At 35.3% G+C, this 20,885-nt stretch overlaps 1 protein-coding gene across 6 annotated transcripts in view; it reads right to left on the bottom strand.

Moving 5' to 3' along the window:
• The window catches only part of MPDZ (multiple PDZ domain crumbs cell polarity complex component), a 180,170-nt gene that overhangs the window by 122,463 nt on the left and 36,822 nt on the right, over positions 1-20,885 (bottom strand). For all 6 annotated transcript variants that reach the window (XR_009519879.1, XM_060014753.1, XM_060014752.1 and 3 more), the window contains exon 3: positions 20,369-20,535. Coding sequence is in view for 5 of the 6 variants with exons in the window: in XM_060014753.1 (XP_059870736.1) it covers positions 20,369-20,535 (167 nt within the window). In the remaining variant the exon portion in view is untranslated. The remainder of the gene's footprint in view (positions 1-20,368; positions 20,536-20,885) is intronic.

The following is a 20,885-nucleotide window of genomic DNA, read 5'->3' on the forward strand; positions in this document are numbered from 1 at the left end:
ACGCATACTGTCACACATTGAGTTTGGGAAGGGAACACTTCCTGAGGAACATGGAAGCTTCACATCTGGAATCCTCTCAGATTCAGTGCTATGCATCTCTTTCTTAGGTTAACTTTCGACCTGTATCCTTTCCCTATAACAGACCATAACCATGAGTCTTAACAGCTTGCAGTAGGTTCTATAGGTCCTTCTAATGAATTACTGAACCTGAGCGTGGTTTGGGGAACCTCCTGAATGTGCAGTTGGAATCAGAAGTGAGGATGGTCTTGTGTGGACTCTTCCTTCCAACTTTGTATTTGGAGCTTAACTCCTTGCTGTTGGTGGCACAAGTCTAGGGCAGAGCTTCTAGTCTGGAGGACCACGCCCTCAAACCTCACAGTATGGTTAACTCCAGGTACAATGATATTAATAAACAACAACAAAATATTCTGTAATTACTTGTATGTGCCTGTTATACAGAGCTAAATAATCTAATAATAATAAATAATATATTTATTATTAATATTTATAGAATATCTTATATAAAGTCATACTGACATTAATATAGTAATATTAAATAATAATAAATATTACATTAAAGCTAAGCAATTATTAAAACAGTGCAAAGAGTCAATCCTAATTTTGTATTTCTATAGGGTATCTGGAATGTAACTTTTAATTTACAATTAATCGTAAGAAAAGTTATAGCAATGACACTTTTGGATCACTCTCTAAGCTCATCTCCCAGCACTCTGTCCTTCACTCACAAAGCTCCAGCTATACTAACCACTTTACTGTTCCTCCAACTGCCAAGCTGTTCTCTCTAGCAGCCAAGTACGTCCTTCCCCCAAGGATCTACGTGCTTACATTTTTTGTTCATCCAAGTACACTTAACATCACCTCAGAGAAGGCCTCCCTGACAACCCTAACTAAGACTGCGTCCCACCATTACGCTCCATGAACTGACACTGCCCTGTTTTTCTTCATGGTGCTTATTATTGCCTGGCATGCACCCTGCTGTCATGGAGCTTCCACCCCAATCTGCAGAGACAGACTAGAATGTAGAATTCTCCAGTGGAGGAATTCGACTATTTTATTCTCTATTATATCCTCATCCTCTAGGAGAGTGTCTTGCACGGAGTTGGCTTTCAATATCCATCTGCAGAATAAATGTTTATCCATTTTTAAGGACCCACTCTGATCTAATCTGCCCAATGACCCTCCAAGAATCACTATTACCATTTTACAGATGACAAAATTACACAAAGTCACACACCTAGTAAGTAGATTATGACCTAGATTTTTTTCATCATGGTGCTACTACCATCTTCGTATTATACACATAGCAAACAATCATTTCTGGAAATGAGACATTAGTAAATGTCTTCCACTGACAGAAGCAATCAAAATATTTCACAATTTATGTCACCATTCCATGCCTAAGCTTGTTACCTGTCCTAATAAATAAAACAGGAAACTCAGTAACTTACCAAAGTTACCAGTAATTCACCATTTTATTGGCTATCTACAACCACAGATGTAAAGGAGATCAAGGTATTTGAGGAAGAGGCTTTTGGGAATCCTTTCAAATGCTTATTTTAAAATCTACAGCAGGCATGATCAATTATTATTTTTTCAGAAGTAAGCTTCTTATGCCAAACCTGATTTTTTTTTAAACCTGAGCATGGCAACTTCAATAAAATCTGCCAGCAGAAGATACACTGTTCAGGTTGAAGCAGATGGCATCATGAAATCTGTGACAGGCTGAGGATCCCACATACCAGGACCTAATGCCTATGGTATGTTTGCATAGGGAAAAAATATTTGGAGTTTTGCTACAGTGAGCTAGGATGAACAAATCACATTATAAGCACAAAGAGTCTGTCTGTGTGAAGTTAACTGGTGAAACAGAAGCTCTGACACTATGCAAGACAAGGTGTGAAGGCATTCCAAGAGTAAAGTTATATATGCATATAAAGCTATATGATATTGAATATCAATTGTCTTCCACAAATTTGTTAAAGGTTAACAAATGACAATGACTCCTCCTACCTCCTCCCAGCCACTGAGGTCTACATAAATGTAAAAGCAAAGAGATCACATAAGTAAAAACTAAAATTTAATTATACCGTTATACAAAAGGCTTGTTTCTAACTTTGAAAATTTATACCCATAGCAAAAAGGCACCTTGTGATTCTGCCATAGCTTTATTAAAATGGCTTTCTGAACTATAATCTCTTTGAAGAACAAGAATAAATCTTCTTTGCCATGATAGGTCTGTTCATAACAGACACAGTATAAATGTTTAATAAAAAGAACTTGACTCCCATCTTGGTTTATAGAATATAAAATAAACAGAAGAAAACACAACTATCTGTTGATTTTTACATACAGGTAAACAATCTGTATAATTTATGGAAATTGCTAGTAAATGAGCAACAGTCACCACATAATTTTCTGTTCTCTTTAGCTTCTGGCTATTTCAGTCTAAAAAGGTCTTTTATGTTCTTAGTAAATAAACATGTATTAATTTATGGATTCTAATTAGTGCTAACATTAAAACATAAATTAAATAAAAACTATGTAAGGTATTCAATTAAAAAGTTACCAAATTCTTTGTGAAAGGGTAATATGGAACACCATCTCAGTATTTAGAAAAACAGGAGGAGCTCTATTATAAGATGTAGTCAGAACCAGCAAAAGGTTCACTTACTCTAAAAGGTCAGATAAAGCAAAAATCATAACAAAGGACAAATATACAACTTAAGCACGCTATTTTAACTTAAAACACACATACATATTCACAAATATCTTGATATATGGGAGGTTCCACCCTCTTTCTTATATAAACCACATTCATATAATATGGACTTTTTTTTCAAATTCAGCCTCTTTACAAGGTGAAGCAAGAATCTGGACACTTGGGAAACAATTTCAGGATAGAAACCTTCCAGATTTTTAGGATATTTTTCTTCAGTGTTTCACAGTTGCCTCTAACACAACCCACTCACCAACAATTGTTTTATCAATTCATCTGTGTAGTCTTTAAAATGAATTTAAATAACTTTTCACAGAAAAATATCTTTTGTCATAACTTTTATACTACATAATAAAGCCACACAAATATAAAAATATTATGACTTGCATAACTAGCTCTAAAATGACTTTTTAATAAATATACACTTACAAAAGCAAAGAGACAAGAAAATATCTGACTGAACAAGTGTTTAGTGCTCCGGGCATCAGTCAATATGCACTACAGGAGAAAAGGACAGCATCTTTTTACGTAGCAAACAACTTATCTGGACGTGTACTAAGAGAGCTGCCTCTTCTATAAGAGCATCCCAAGAAAACAAAAATTCTCTTTAGTTCTCTGTACAATTAAGCTCGCCCTGTGGAAATAACTGTATCAGAATAACCCTTCCACTGAGATCATTGGAAAATTTGCATAAAAAGCTGTTTAAAAAAAAAACTTTAAAAGATCAAAAGGAAACCATCACTTCTGCCATATTCTATTCATCAGAACTAAATCAGTAATGCCAGCCCATACTCAAGAAGGTATCACACAAGAGCACAAATACCAGGAAGTAGGGATTATTGGTGTCCAGCCTCCAGGCTGTCTATGATAGCACATCACGGTAAAGCAGCTGAAAGCCAAGACAGAGGGAAGATCTTAAAAGCCACCAGAGCAAAAACAGACCTTATATTCAAAGAATAAAGGTGACATCTGACTTCTCAAGTGAATCACTGAAAGACAGAAGAGAACTTAAAAATTAAAAGAACTGACAACCTGACATTTTCAGAACAACCCCCCACATACATACTCAACACACAAAGTATTGTTTCAGTTTTGTACAAAAGAAATACCAAAATAAATTCTTATGCAAAAAGAAAATGATCCCTGATGGAATTTCCCTAATGCAGAAAAAACTGAAGAGCACAAAAAAGGGTTTAAAAATGTGAGTAAATCAATAGAAATTGCTTACAACACATAATCGAAAAGTTCTGAAGTTTAAAATTCATGTCAAATTAAACTACGTGAATAATTACACAAAATATAGGAGTAGGGTAAATGGGGTGAAAGGTATTAAGTTCCTTGAATTTTCCAGGAAGTAGTGAAAGTACTAATTAAAGTAGAATCATATAAGTTAAGGATGTATATATCTGATGAAGGACTCATACCTAGAATATATAAAGAAAATTCAAAACTCAGGAATCCAAAAAATCCAATTAAAAAATGAACAAAAGACACAAAGAGACATTTCACCAAAGAGGATACATGGATGGCAAATAAGAACATAAAGGTGTTCAGCATCTTATCTGTTAGAGAAATGCAAATTATAAGCACAGAAAGATATCACTATATACCTAACAGGATAACTAAACAACAGCACATGCTGGTGAGGATGTGGAGAAAACGGAACACTCATACACTGCTGGTAGGAACGCAGAACAGTAGAGCCCCTCCGGAAAACAGTTTGGCTGTTTCTGAAAAAAAACCCTCAGTGCATATTTGCCATACGACCCAGCAATTGTGCTCCTGGGCACTTATTATAGAGAAATGAAAACATATGTCCACACAAAAACATGTACATAATTGCTCATAGCAGCTTCACCTATAAGAGTAAAAAACTGGAAACCAACAAAATGTCCCCTAGTAAGTACATCCATACCCAGAATAATACTCAACAACCAGAAGGAACAAAATATTAAGATACACAGAAACTTGGAGGGATTATACTGAGTGAAAAAAAACAATCTCAAACTGTCACATACATTATATTTTTATAAGAGTCTTGAATTGATTAAATTATAGAGATGGAAAAGGGTGCCAGGGTTAGGAATGGTGTGGAGTAGGGGGCTGGATATGAATATAAAGGGGTAGCAGAAGGGAGGTCTTTGTGGTGGTGAATAGATCAGTATTTAGATGGTGGTGGTAGTTACACAAATCTATACAAGTGGGAAAAAATGACACAAATTGAAAAAATTAACACACATTGTACCAGTATCAGTTTTGTGGTATGATATTTTACTATAATTAAGATGTAACCATTGGAGGAAACTTGGTGAAATATACATAGGGCTATACATATGCTACATTGAAAACTTCCTGTGAATCTGTACTTAATTCAAAATAATTTTTTTAAGTTAATTCAAATAGGTTAAGGATACTGACTGTAATCTTTAGGGTGACCAATAAAAGAATAATAAAATGAAGTATAAATAACATGCTAATAGAAGAAGAAGATAATATTAAAAAGTCAACTAATACAAAAAAGGCAAAAAAGAGTAAGAAAACAAAAATGTCAAATTTAAATTTATCAATAATTACATTAAATATGAAGGGGTTAAATACTCAAAGACTGAAATTGTCAGATTGGATAATACAGTAAAATCCAAATGTATACTGTTTACCAAAGACACAGATTAATAATAAAAAAAGAGATACAGAAAAGATGAAAGTAGAAAGATGGAAAAAAGATACACAACACTTACATTAACCAAAAGAAGCCTGATACAGCTAAACTAATATCAGACAAGTAGATTTTAAGAAGCATCACTGAAGATAAAAAGGGACAATACATAAAGGGTCAATTCAACAGAAAGAAAAAACAGTCTTAGTAATCTAAAAAGATAATCTCAAAACAGGTAGGGCAGGGACTTCCCTGGTGGTCCAGGGGTAAAGAATCCACCTGACAATGCAGGGGACGCGGGTTTGATACCTGCTCAGGGAACTAAGATCCCACATCATGCTGCGGGGCAACTAAGCCTGTGCGCCACAACTACTGAGCTCTCGTGCCTGAAATAGAGCTCGCGTGCCGCAAACTACAGAGCCCAGACGCTCTGGAACCTGCAGGTCACAACTACAGTGCACACGCACCCTGGAGCCTGTGCACCACAACTAGAGAAGAGGAAAACCCACATGCCACAGCTAGAGAGAAGCCTGCGTGACACAACTAGAGGGAGGCCCGCACACCACAACGAAGAGCCCGTGTGCCACAACTAAGACCCAGTGCAGCCAAACGAATAAATAATAAATCGTTAAGGAAAAAAAAAACAAACAGGTAGGGCAAAAAGGACTCAGAATCCAAATAAGAAATAGGCAAATCCACAATCATAATTAGAGTTTATAACAAATCTCTCTCAGTAACTGACAGAATGAAAAAAAATCAATAAGGATATAGAAGATATGAACAACATTCTAAATAAAGTTGACCTAATTGACAAATATAGAACATTGCACTCAGCAACTGCTGGATGCTGAATTCTTTCCAAATACAAAGGAACTATTTATCTAAATAGACTATAGGTAGTTCAAAAAGCATGTGTCAACAAACCCCAAAGAACAGATGACCTCTGATTACAGTAAATTAAGCTCGAAATCAATAACAGAAAGGTAACAAGAAAGCTAAAATATGTTAGTCAATTAAGCAATACATTTCCAAATAAACCATGGGTCAAAGCAATTATATTAAAATTTAAACATTTTGAATTAAATGATGATGAAGATACAACATACCAAAATTGTGGGATGCAGCAAAAGCAATGCTTAGAAAGAAATTCATAGACTTAAATGGATATATTAGAAAAAGATGGGGCTTCCCTGGTGGCGCAGTGGTTGAGAGTCCGCCTGTCGATGCAGGGGACACGGGTTCATGCCCCGGTCCGGGAAGATCCCACATGCCATGGAGCGGTTGGGCCTGAGAGCCATGGCCGCTGAGCCTGTGCGTCCGGAGCCTGTGCTCCGCAACGGGAGACGCCACAACAGTGAGAGGCCCGCGTACCGCAAAAAAAAAATAGAAAAAGATGAAAGATTAATAAATCAATGAGCTGAGCATCTGTATCAAAAAGCTAAAATAAAACAGTATACCAAATCTGAAAAAAGGAAGAAAATAACATAGGTTAGACCAGAATTGAGGAAAAAATTTTTTAAATACAATAAAGAAAGCCAAAAGTTAGACTTTTGGAAGAAAAAGGATTAATAAAATAGATAAAACACCAGGAATGTTTCAGAAATTGGACTTTATTATAAATTTTTAAAAATTTTCTGGTCACCAAAAGATACAATTATGGGAGTCAAAAAGCAAAACACAAAGCAGAAAAAGACAACTGTAATACATATGTCCAACAAAAAAACTGTATTCAGAAAATATAAAAAACCCTTGTCAGTCAATGAGAAAAGGACTGACAAAACAATAGAAAAGTGTGCAAAAAAACTTAAACAGAAACTCCACAAAGGAGGATATCCAAATAACCAACAAGCATATGAAAAGGTACTCAACATCATCAGTCGTCAGGAAAATGCAAATTAAAACAATAATGTGATACTACAAGTACCGCTAGAGTGGCTAAAATTGGGGGGGGAGGGGGAAAGAAAATTAAAGCTGGCGGTACCAAGTATAAGCGATGATGTGGACAAGAATTTTCATACATTATAGTGAGAGCACAGACCTACAACTGCTTTGGGAAACAGTTGGGCAGAATCTACAAATGCTGAATATATACCTTAAGACCCAGAAATTTCACTCTAAAGTAAATACCCAAGAGAAATGCACAACTGTGAACATCAAAAGACATGCTAGAACATTCATGGCAATTTTATTTATAATACAGCCAAAAACTGGGGAAAACCCACAAAATTATAGTCAACAAAAGAAAGGAAAAATATATTCTAGTATATTCATGCAACAAAAAAATGAAAAGAATGACAGCTACATACAACAACCAAAAAGAATCTCACAGACACAAAGCGAAGACAAAGAAGCCAGGTACAAAAGCATATATACTCAGATTGTATTATATAAAATTCAAATATTCATCTATGGGATGAAAGTCAAAATAGTGTATGATCTGACTTATATGTGGCATCTAAAAAAGCCAAACTCACAGAAACAAGGAGTAGATTGGTGGCTGCCAGGGGCTGGGAGAAATGGGGAGATGCTGGTTAAAGGATACAAACTTCCACTTGTAAGATGAAAAAATTCCAGGTATCTAAATGGACAGCATGGTGACGACAGTTAACAATATTGTATTATATACTTGAAAGCTGCTAAGAGAATAGATTTTAAAAAGTCTTCGCCTAACACACAAAGGGTTAATTATGTGAGGGGATAGATGTATTAACTAGCCTTACTCTGGTAAATAAGGGTAGCAAATATTTCAAATATCACGTTGTACATCTTAAACTTATACAATATCCTATGTCAACTATAACTCAAATAGGCTGGAAAAAATAGTGATTCCTTTGGGGTAGTTAGGACTGACCGAGGGGACACAGAGATTATTATGGAGTGCTGGTAACCTTCTATACCTTGATTTATGGGGAAGGTTATGTGTACATCCAATTTGTAAAAAATCCTTGAGCCATATAATCTTCGCTTGATTGTATGTTTTTTTCTCAAAATTTTTTAAAGTTTACAAAGTAAGCGATACAATCAGAGCAGAGAACCTGGGGTACTCCAATGAATGATATACACATACACTTCTCTTAAAGAAAGAGGTAGTAGGAATAGCCTCTATGTATCAAGCTAAACCTTCTCTGACAGAAACTGAATTTAAAGTTCAATTACCCAGCATTCACCTTAAGTGAAGGAAAATAAAGAAGTGGATATCTGAAGATGAAGCTTAGTCTATTACTGTGATACATTACCCTCCACAGGCTTGATATGGATTCAACTGGCTAATTCCCACTGCCAGAATAAATCTTTTAACGAGTGCTCAAGTCAAGATGAATCCTCAGCAAATGTGTTTTGACCTCTGTAGCGCACCTAGATCTTTCTTCCTTAAAGATTATACATTTTTAAAGCTTGTATCATTTAATTGCACACCAAATTAGAAGAAAAAAATAATCTTTACTCTGTCTTACACTTTTACACTAAAGTAGTTTGACCCACCCTGGTACAAGCCTGATATAACTCTAAGATTTTTTTAATTATAAATTGTTTTTCATCTTTTTTCAATAATAATACCTATTCTTTAAAATTAATGTAATTCCAAACATACTCAACAAGATCAACATCTTAATATTTTGATCATATGCATGTGGTTTATGCACTTAAGCTTAATCCAATAGAAAATTTTTCAAATACGTAGATTCACTTAACAAAAACTGCTACAAAATACTGAAATATTAACTTCTTAGGTTTTATCTATCCCTTCTGTGTTGTTAACTGAAAAGGAAGTTAACATTATTAGCTTTATCTTCATGGCTAACATCAATCTTTCCAGAAGTACTTGTATTATTGTCTACAAAAATGACTGCTTAGGATCAAACTGAATTTCCCAAAGCATTTCTGTATAGATTGTCCAAACCTAATTTGTGGTCCTGTTATTTTGACTTATTCTGAATTCAGAGTATAGCAATGAGAATAAAACAACCCAAATGCTTACGTACATTTGATGAATACTGTATTTCTATCACTTAAAAGCTAAAATATGCATTATCTTGAATTAAACAAGAAAAATGACCACTGCTTTTGCAACCCTAGTTTTGGTAGATTTAAAACAAATTTATAAACATATATTGCTAGTTCACTTTCCCAATTTTTTGTTTGTTTGTTACTCCCTCAACATAGTGGAAAAATAAGAAGCAAGGCACTCTCTGGGGAATCTGCCATAACAGGTGCACCTCATAGAAATGCAGACTTTTTTTTTTTTTTTTTAATCTGCACCTTGTCTTTTCTTCTTGTAGAGCAAGAAAGTGCTTATTTTCTTGTGAATTTACAAAAATGCTGTAAAACACTCTCTGGAACTGATCCCAAATATGAAATGCAAAGAGGAATAGGATGCTGAGAGTATTCAATGAAATACAGCACCTAAAATGGTAGCAATAACAGGAAAAAAAATCTTATACATAATAGAGCTCCATTTCAAGTTTGGAACCAAGACATGCCTCTTTTTCCATAAATCATTCAGTGAAACACTGAGTAGAGCACAACTCTGATGCATTATTGAACAGGCAAACCCCCTTGCACAGTAATTGATGGTGGCACTCTTGATTTAATGATCCTTATTTTTAAAGCTAATTAAAGAAATTGAGTTGCATGTTCAAAGCATATTAGCTTAATGTGACCAGACTATTTTGGACATAAAGTAGCTCACAGTTCCTGAACTAAACAAGATACAAAATGCAACAGCAAGTTATAAGGGCAGGGTGGGGGGTTCTGATGAAACAAGCATAATTTTACATTTTCTATGAGACCTATCTTTAGTTCATTCAAATACTTATTCAGCACCTGAAATGTCCGAGACATTGGGCTCTAGGGGATGGGATGGTAATTAAAGCGGTGTCTGTGGTAGACTGTGAAAGAAAAGGCAACAAATTATTTTCAGCTCTTCTCAGCAAGAACAAGTCTATTTCCCCACCTTTGAATCAAATAAAAACGTTCTTGATGAAGTAGTAAAAATTATTAATTTTATTCGATATTGACTCTTGCATGCACATCCTTTTAATACTCTGTTAAAAATGGTAAGTAAGTATAAAGTACTTCTGCTATACAAAAAAATACAATTGTCAGAAGAGAAGCACTATTGTTTGAGTTGCAAACTAAACTATGCTATTTTTTTCATGGGTACCATATTACTTGAAAAAAATGACTTAAAACCAAAAATGATTATACAGGCTTCGGTATATGGCAGACAATTTCTCAAAAATAAACAAAGTATGCTTGTCACTTCAAGGAAAACAACTGACAGTAATTGTTGCCAGTAGTAAAATTTGAGCTTTCAAGTAAAAATGAGAATTTTGAAAAATTTGCATCTGCCTTCCTGAGCTTGACACTTTTCCATAATTTAAAGACTCCATTGATAAGATCAGAAGCAATATTAGCCAAGTGTAACTTTCTGATACTATATAGTGAAATGTGAAACGTAATTTTTCTATTTTTCAAATTTTCCAGATGACCAATATAATATAAAATTCTGCATGGATAATAAAAGTAAAAATTCATAGCACAAGACAGATTTTACTGTAACAGTACAAAATGTTCACTGTTCTGGTTTCAGATTCCACGTTGTAACTAACCTTTAAGAAACTACCAGGAGTTTTGGTGTCCTATTGAAGGAGGATATCCACAACCATCTGAAAAGGCTATATATACCCCTCCCCTTTTCCAGCTACATACTGATACTTGCATGAGGCCTGATTTTCTCATATACATCAACTAAAACAAAAAATGCAAACAGATCAAAGGCAGAAGCAGACATGAGAATCCACTGTCTTCTACTGAGCCACGTTAAAGAGATGAGCAAAAATATAAAACAATGCCACTCTTCTCACTAATTTTTAAAGGTAATCGGTTTATTACTGTTTTTAATATAATAAGTAAATATTTACAATAGATCTCAATTTTAATTTCTAACCTGATAAATACTGGTGTATAAAACCACAAAAACAGAAGCTCTTTGAGGTACTTGGTAATTTTTAACAATGTAATAGGGTCATGAGGCCAAACTGACAGTTGCTGCCTTAGAACATAAAATCTCAATAGGAGGAGGAAGCAATAAGCAGAGAACTGGTATTTATTGAGTGCTTGGTAAGCACTGGGCTTATGCCTTAGTTTTAAAATCCATGTTATTTAGTTCCCATTTTACAACTAAAGGAGGAAAAAAAAAGGGGGCTCAGTCAAGATAAATATATATTTTTTCATTTTAAGAAATCAACTCTGGCTTAAGATCATTTACTTATAAATATCAGTGCCAGAATACAAATCTGGATTGTGTCTGTCTCCAAACAAGACAACACTACAATACTGCCAGCACCTGAGATCAGATCATCAAAACGAAGGCCTCTAGATCACCAGGAAATCCTTAAATTATGTTCATTATACTGTTTAGGACAGTGAAACAAAAGACAACAGAGCTCTATCATTAAGACCTGGGCTCTGGAGTCAGCGTGCCTGCATTCAGATACTAACTCACTCCCCCACTTAACCTCTCTGTGTCTCCGTTTCCCCAGCTGCAAAATGAGGAAAATATTATCCTGTGCTTTACAGTATTGTTATAATGATGAAACAGGTAAATCTACGTGGAATAGCTCCTGGCACACAGTAGGAATTCCATACATGTTAACTGCTATGATGATGATGAATGATGAGTGACATATCTTTTTCAATATGGTTCCTACGAGAAAAATGAGGTGTCTTCAAAGTAACTTCAGTTATTTGGCTAGTTTATTTATGTTAAATAAATTCTCTAGCAAGGAAAGTTATTAATGCACAAAACTTCTAAATATTCAACAACATTCACATACTCATTAATTAAGCAATCATTTATTGAGTTTGAGCAAAGTGTCATGTTAGGGACAAGGTATGCAAAGGTGAACATGGCATGGATTTTATTCCAAAAGTAGTAAATGGACTCCAAACAAACGTCCAAACAAATGAATTCTACAACTCCTGTTTACGCTTGTTAAGAACAAATGGCGAGTGGCGCACAGCATATACACCACTAGTCTAGGCATGTGTGTTGATGTGTATTTGCAGAATGTCTTTCCTTTATTTAAATCTCAACACTTCTGTGCTTTCTTAACAAAATTTCCAAGGGAAAAAAATTTAGAGAATGTAACTTGACCAAAAATAATATTCTTATCAAAGTACGCTGAAATTTTCTACATCAGAGGAGTAAAGGTATCAAAATTAAGTAACTATCTTTTTCAAATGCCATCACAAATTTCAGAAATTTTAAATCTAGACAAATGACATGTTAGAATGTTTGCAGTGTTTTTTCTATGTCCCACATTTCCAGAAGATAAAACTGATTCACTGTTCACAGTCTGCTTAGAGAAAAATAAAAATAAAACCTTCTAGACAAGTATAAATATATGGAAATGGGCATATGAAGACTGATGTTACTTTGCCATGCTGTCTCTCCATTCCACTATTACCTTTACCCAGTTCATTTACTTTAAAACCTAGCATAATTATAAACAAAAGCAGAATGAAACTTCTGATTTATATTAAAAAGGCCCTCTGATTAAAATCTGGTGGGAGAATTTGAGGGAAATGGCAAATTTTAATGAATTTGAATTTATAAAAGATTTAGTTTGAATTCATTTCTCTTTAGGAATGCTATTAACTGTTTTTTCAACTTATTTGCTCCTTTAAATTACAGAACTAGGATTTAGAAACAGTGTAAATTAGAAGTTAAAAAAAAGCATTGGCTTCAGGGTCAGACAGACCTGGATTCTTCCCCTAAATCTACCAATGAATAATTGTGTGGTCCAGATTAAGTTATATAACCTCTCTAAACCCCAATTTCCTCACTGGACAAAATGGGGATAAAACCCATCTCAAAAAGCTGATGGACTGGTTAAATGAGACAAAGTCCACAGCACACAATGGCTTCCTAAAAGTAATTGTTCTTGTTGCTGTTGCTATATTTCAAATGCAAATCAACCTCTATTGTTCTAAATTCTTGGGTTATAAAACTGATTTACATTATACCCAGTAAATTTCACATTTTTTCCCTCTTCTCCAAAGACCATTTAACTTTGTCACAAAAACACCATACAATTAGCACCATTTGCTGTTTTAGACACACATGCATACCCAATAGCAAGATGGTGTTGCATTTTAATCCAGCACTGTATAAAAAGCTTGAACACTGCCTTCTTGCCCAGGATAAAACAAGAATTTTAGTCCCTTCAAAGGCTCTATATTTACAAACTTTTAGTTAAAGGAACAAACATTTAAAAGCTGTTATTGTACCAAAAATAAAGTATTTGAAATTCCTACAGTAAATAAACTTTATGGTAAATGTAAAAACATGAGACTCAACTCCTCCTTTCATAACTTCTCCTAGATAACGTACATTGAAGTCTCAAGAAACAGACACTTTCCTGTTAGGCGGCTGCAATGCTCTCTCATAAAAGCAAAACCGTTTCAGGGGTAAGAAAAATAGTTTTTTCATTTTCACAGGCAACATCAACTGGGAAGAATTCCAGTCGATTTCTCATACTTCCTGTTAATGGGGTTGAGGCGTATCTTCTTTCTCTCCATTCCCCTTCCCCCATACCCAGTCATAATTTAACCTAGGCATTCTTGGGAGAGAGTAGCCATTTCCCCTTTCCTGACAGCAAGCCTACAGGTGAATTATCTTCATTTCAGTCTCAAATTAGAAACCATCCACACAAGGGTTATGTTTTCATCTTTTACATAGTAATAAAATAAAGCTGAGGAAATACAGGCATCTCTGCTCTTTGAGACATGAATTAACACAAAACAGCATCTTTTTGACGACCAAAGTCAAAACAGAGCAACCAAGTACTCAGTTATCAAAATTCTCAACTTTCCAACAACCTAAAAAACATAAATGTAAGAAAGTGTCAGAGGTGAGAATGTTACTGCTTAAAAGCAGCATACCTCAACACTTTGGCCATGAACGTGATGTATCAGTCCTACAAACACAGAAGAGTGGCTCTTTGGGCAGGCCTCAGGATGGTGGTGTTTCACCCAATACCCTCTACTTCCGTCAGATATTTGAAAGTAACCCTATGAAGTACACACTGACTACCTGTTTCTTTAGGTTCTATAAAGTGCGCTCCTGTTTTAAGACAGTATGAGAAAAAAAATACATAGGGTACATTACTTCATGTACTCTTCTGCAGAAAAGCCGTCGCTAAATTAGTGTGTATTCTTAGTGTATTTCATTCTTAGAAAGATGAAAGAAATAGTCCTTTGAAGTGTAAGTCACGTGTTTTACAATTATAATTGAGGGTCTTATCCATCAAAAATGTCATTAAAACCTATACCTTTGTTTTATGCTGTGTGTTTTTACTACAACCTTTAAAATGTGGAGAAATAAAAATACGTAAATAAAATGATTGTTAAAAGACTGTATTTAATAGTGTGGTTAAAAGATCAAGTTGATATAACTTCAACTTGATACAATAAAATTTGATATAGAAAGTTGAATGCAAAAGAGCAAAGATGATAAAAACCAAACCAAAAAAAAGAAAAAAACTCAAAAAACAACAAAAAAAATCTTACCTTAATAAATCCTTTATAATCTGGCTCCAAAGTTTCCTCTCTTGCCAATAGCCTTACGTATTCTATTGCTCTGATAATACAGGTATGTATGTGACTCTGTACCAGGGTTTCTCAACCTCAGCACTGAACACACCCTAAACCCCACACTTCTTTGTTTTGAGGGGCTATCCTTTACACTGAGGATGTTCAGCAGCATCCCTGGACTCTACCCATTACGTGCCAGTAGCAATGGCCCCCACAGCCCACATGTTGCAACAATCAAAAGTGTCTCCAGATATTGCCCGATGTCCCCTGGAGAGGGAGAACGTAAAATCCCCGTTTGAGAACTGCTCTATACTCTTCTAACCACTGTTTCCACTACCTGAAATAACTTCCTCCATCTCTGCAGAAAACTCCTACTCATTTTCAAGACCTATTTTACATGTTACTTCCAGTGTGAAGTTTAGTTTTCCTCTAATCAAAGTTAGTAATTTCTTCCTCTTTCTTCCTCTTATACCACTCACATTCTTGTTTTTCTATTTAATTACATAAGACTATACATGTTCTCTATTTCCCTCTAGATGGTGAGAACCTCCACCTTACTTATTCATTGTGTTTTTGATTATTTTAGGTGTTCAACAAGGTTTATTAATAAATGATTATGAGCTTTCTATAAAATAACCATGAGCTCCCATAATGTTCCCATTGCCAAGGGGAAATCTGGTTCATAGAATGATGTCTTACGTTGAGCAATATATAATTATCTGGTTCTTTTTTGCCTTTGTCCTGGGAAATGGGAAATAAATTCTATACTAAATTTTAGCAACCCAAGATTCTTGGTATATCTAATTGTCTAATATTTTTATTTGATCTTTATTTAGATTTACCTTTGAATCATCTATTAGTCAGGATGCTTTGCCTTCAGGAGTTGTTCCAAATTCTTTTTGGAATGTGAACAGATAAAACTTAGGAACACAAATATAAAACCACAATTTTATACCATGAAGACCGTATTTTCCAAGAATAAAAATGAAAAAGATGGACTGAATTACTGTGATCTACACTGAACAGTAATTTCCAACACTGATTCTATGTTAAATCAGCATTTCTCCAATTATTTCAAGAGATGTCATAAAATTTCCAAAGAAAAACTTGGAAATTTCCAAAGAAAAACTTGGAAAAATCTGGTTTAATTTTGTGTGTAAATACACTATGCATCTAGATGATATATATGTAAGCCAACACTTCCCTGGGAGAAAGGTTAATGAACCAGGAACCTGGAAATATCAAACAAGAACAAAATAACAACTGTCATACTCCAAAAAGGCTGGAAATCACTGACAAGGAGAAACCTCCAGAATATTCTATCCCCCCAAGGCTAGTCTTCCATATCAGCAGCTTTTGTAGCCTGCATATCCACATCATTTCTTCAATGTTGGACTTGGTCTCTGTGGCCATAACTTTTTAAAAAAATCTTAGCAATGACAATTTTTAAATATTAATTCTAACTTTTAAATATTAATTCTAACTTTCTAATGAAATTAATCATTTTAATTCACAGTTTTCCTATAAAAAACTCAGGATAAAAAGACATTTAACTTAGTGCCCATAGTTAATTCAGAAAGCAAGGCGATTGATTAATCAGGAAAGCAGCATCCACCTATATTGGAATAGAGAAACGTCACGGAATAAATATTCAAATCCAATATCCTCGTGGCTGACAAGTTTCTATTATTAAACTGCTAACATATTTATTTCCTCCACAATAGCTGGATTTTTGTCATGAATATGCATTAAGCCCTGCAGTTATTAGCCCTGATGACTAGGTGACAGTGAGGACACTACTTGAGAATTTGCATTTGACAGATCATTGACACAAAGTCACAGTTCCCTTTTTTTTTCCCCCTCTTCACTTAAACAGGAATCATGCGATAGGAAATGAACTGGAGCTATTAGAGATTATTCAGGTTTAATAGCACACATCCTTTTAGCTGGCATCAAAACAATACACAATGTGGCAGAGTTAAACAGAGGCATCAATTATACTCTCAGACCTGTTAATATTTTTGACAATATTTAAATAGCACATCCCTTCAGGGCATGGCTTTTTTGCCCTCTCAGTTACACACCTGTCAAGTGTTTAATTTGCCAAAGGGAAACAGTTTGATTTCTAAGGGCAGTCTTAATACGGAAGAAGCAAGTTGGAAAAATTAAACATTATTGAATAGAAGTAATGGGAAGGATCTGAAGGGAAAAAAATAGTAGGCTTAATTCAACATGGCATGTCGGCATCTGTCATTAATGCAACAATATGATCATGTTCCCAATATGGTGCATATACCTTGGGCTTTTCAATTATTCCCTCCCTTTGCTTTTTAAAAGACAGAATGATGGCCGGGGAAAATCAAAGGGGTCAACAGAATGATGGCAGGGGAAAATCAAAGGGGTCAACATTTCCAGTAATAATAAAAAAGATGGAAATGGTAACTTGCTCCTATTGTACATATAAAATTATACATTTGAAAACGTAAGTTAGGTATAAGATAATAAATAAAAGCTAGACATGCATCAGATTTGTGTAGCTACTGGATTAAAAACACAAAAACCAAATGTCACTCCTTAGATGCATTACTTAAATATTAAATTATAAATATCAATAAATTAGCAGTTGGTAAACTATATAGAAAATTTAAATCTAACATGATAACGTCTAGAATATTTAATGTTTAAACTTTAAAACAGAAAACATTATTTTAAGTTTTTGAAAATTTTCTCTAGTCACGCAAGGAAAAGAAATTGGTTAAGTTAACAAATGAAACTGAATTGGTAAAGAACGGAGAGTAAAGTGAAGAGTCACAAAAAATGTGGGAAATTATCAATAGTTTCAACCGACATAAAGTCATGGCATCTAGGGCATGTCTACCCTTGGGGGCAGGGGGAGATGTGAGATAAGCTGCAGGGTCAAATAAGGGGAAGGGCTGTGCCTTGGCAGCCAAGAAGCATGAGTTGTAGCTCTGGCTCTACTCTTCTAAACCACTGCTGTAATAAGCAGGGGGAAGAACAGATGGTTTCTTTGGTCCCTTTCAGTATTTGAAGGGGTGACCAATGAGCCAAAAAGTCCAAAGTCATGTAAGACACGCCTACAGAATTCACAAACATCACAGCTTACGTAGCCTTGAAATACAGTTGACCCTTGAACAACACAGAGGGTAGGGGCACGGCACCACCCCACACACGGTCGAAAATCCACGTATAACTCTGAATCCCCCAAAACTTAACTACTAAGAGCGTACTGTTAACCGGAACTCTTACCCATAACATAAACTGTCACTTAACACATATTTTGTATGTTCTATGTATTATATACTGTATTCCTACAATAAAGTAAACTAGAGAAAAGAAAATGCTATTAAGAAACGTCATAAGGAAGAGAAAGTACATCTATGTGCAGTTCTAATCCATGGTGTTCAAGGGTCAACTGTATACTAGCTTCTAACATTTAATACAATGAGATGACACTGCCCATAGACCTAGACTATGAGGCTCAATAATATTATGCTCAATAATTTCCAAAGAAATTTCAGCTGAATCATGTGGGACCCAAACAGTTTTAGAGCCCATATTCTACTTCCATTTAGAAAAGACAAAACAAGCTCAACAAGTAGGCCCATTTCTCTCCTCCTTTCAGCAGACATGGTAAGTATGAAAGCTATTTTCCTTACATAAGGCTGGCTAGCAGGGAAATTTCAACAGTTGCCTCACTGGACTAATGGTATTCCCTAACACACTTACTAGTACTTTTTCTTGCAACTTTTCATCTCATTCTAATCATATTTTCACATAATACAATAAGGGGAGACATCTTCACACTCTTTAAAAACCAGGTAATTTTCCACACCATAACTACGCTAATATTCATGATATTGGTTTATCCAAAAGTGTGCCAATTCATTTTGAAAATGAGTACCTAAAACTAATCTTTTCAATAATTTACAAAGGAAACAAACACAACTACATATAATGAAACTACCTCTTTTTCTTAATTCATGGCCATAACTTTTAAAATCATTAGGTAGAAATTCACTTGAGAAAAATATTTTTAGACATTCTTCTTGATCTACTTACTTAATTTGGGGGGGGGGCTACTAAAATATCTAGATTAAGAAGTTATATGACACTAAACAAATTCTTTCTCTGTTGCTACTATTTGTTCTCTTTGCATTTGGCATATTTCGGGTATTTTTGTTAATTGGAGCTGTTCTTTCACTGAATTATGAAACGAGTCTACAGGTTTCATTTTAAACTTTTAAGGCAGAATATTTGCTAGCAAGTCATCCATAAACATCAGATTAATGCTAAAAACATCAGAATGAGTATTAACTTGGACTAAAGACATAATTAGACTGACTTCAAACCTTGTGAGGATAGCAACCATCTAAAAAATATTTTTTAAAAACCTGAGAAATGGTGATTAAGTAAGTTCAAAGACCATCTGACTCCAGTTTTCATTCTGTCATTGTGATGTTTCAATTTTAATATAAATGCCAGGACTTTTTAATATTCATAATTTTTACAGGAATAAAACACTGTGTTACATTTAGAAGTCCTAATGTTTATCACCATCTGATGCTGTCATGGGAGCAATTGCTACTTACACTCTTTTCAGAAGTGAGAATTGCAATTCCTCTAACTGATGACAATGTAATTACTCCGTTTACTGTCAAAATAGAGGTTATTTCCCTTCCTCACATACATGATTACACATGCAAATCCAGGCTCATCTGAAATCATGTAAGTTTACTGAGTGTCTGAATCTGAATGAGCAAGATCACATGAACCATGAGTCCTAGTGATGATGGAAACCAAGCTACAGTCATCCACCCTAAACATATTTTCATCATCCCCTTCTCTTGCAGGAACTCATTCTTCCGTATCTACACAGCCTTCAACAGCCTTCAACACAATGTCATATCATCTACAATACACTGCAACAACTGTCACAAAAATAACTGGGGGTGGGGGGAAGCCACAGTTAATCTGAATGTCTCATTTGGAGGTTTAAATCAGGAGCCCCCAATCCCCGGGCCACGGACTGGTACCGGCCCACGGCCCATTAGGAACCGGGCCGCACAGCAGGAGGTGAGCGGCGGGTGAGCGAGGGAAGCTCCCTCTGTCGCTCCCCACTGCTCCCCATCGCTCGCATTACCGCCTGAACTATCCCCACCCCCACCCCCCATGTCCGTGGATAAACTGCCTTCCACGAAACTGGTCCCTGGTGCCAAAAAGGTTGGGGACCGCTGGCTTAAATGACTTCATTAACTATTCATTAACACATACAAAAATCAGCCTTTCAGAAAAACACGAGAGTTTCACAAGCTCTATGCAACACCACAAAGGCCTCCTTTGAGTGCACCATGTCTTACCTGGTCTTTCAGTTGCTGTACAGAAGTCTGCAGGTTCAGAATCTGGCTGAAGAGTGGGCTCTGCAACACTGACTTGAGAAGGTTCAGTTTGTCTTCATTTGCTACATCCCCGCGCTCCCGCAGCTTGGCCTGCAAGCGCTCTGCCGCCTGCAGGGCCCGATTTTTGTCTAAACCAAAGAGCAGCATTAGACAGTAACAGGATTTGAAAGACAGGCATCAAACCATGCTTATAGAAATCCTAAAGCTATTCCTTTCCAGAGCTCAAAATTGACTCAGAAAAAAAAGAAGGGTCTAAAACATGTCACTACGAATATATTCTTCAAACCTTGAAATTTCTAGTAAGAAAGTTTGACAGCAGGGAACTGGTTATAGTGTGTGCTACATGCAACTAATTGTAAAGTACAGAAACTACTTCAGATGAAGCATATTTGAGTTCCAATACCAGGTATTTCATCTCTAATGAAAACCAAACACTCTGTCATCTTGTAAATGCTGACATTTCCACTTTTAAAAAAAA

Source organism: Delphinus delphis, chromosome 6 (assembly GCF_949987515.2).
Source record: "Delphinus delphis chromosome 6, mDelDel1.2, whole genome shotgun sequence".
In the NCBI taxonomy this organism is placed as follows: domain Eukaryota; kingdom Metazoa; phylum Chordata; class Mammalia; order Artiodactyla; family Delphinidae; genus Delphinus; species Delphinus delphis.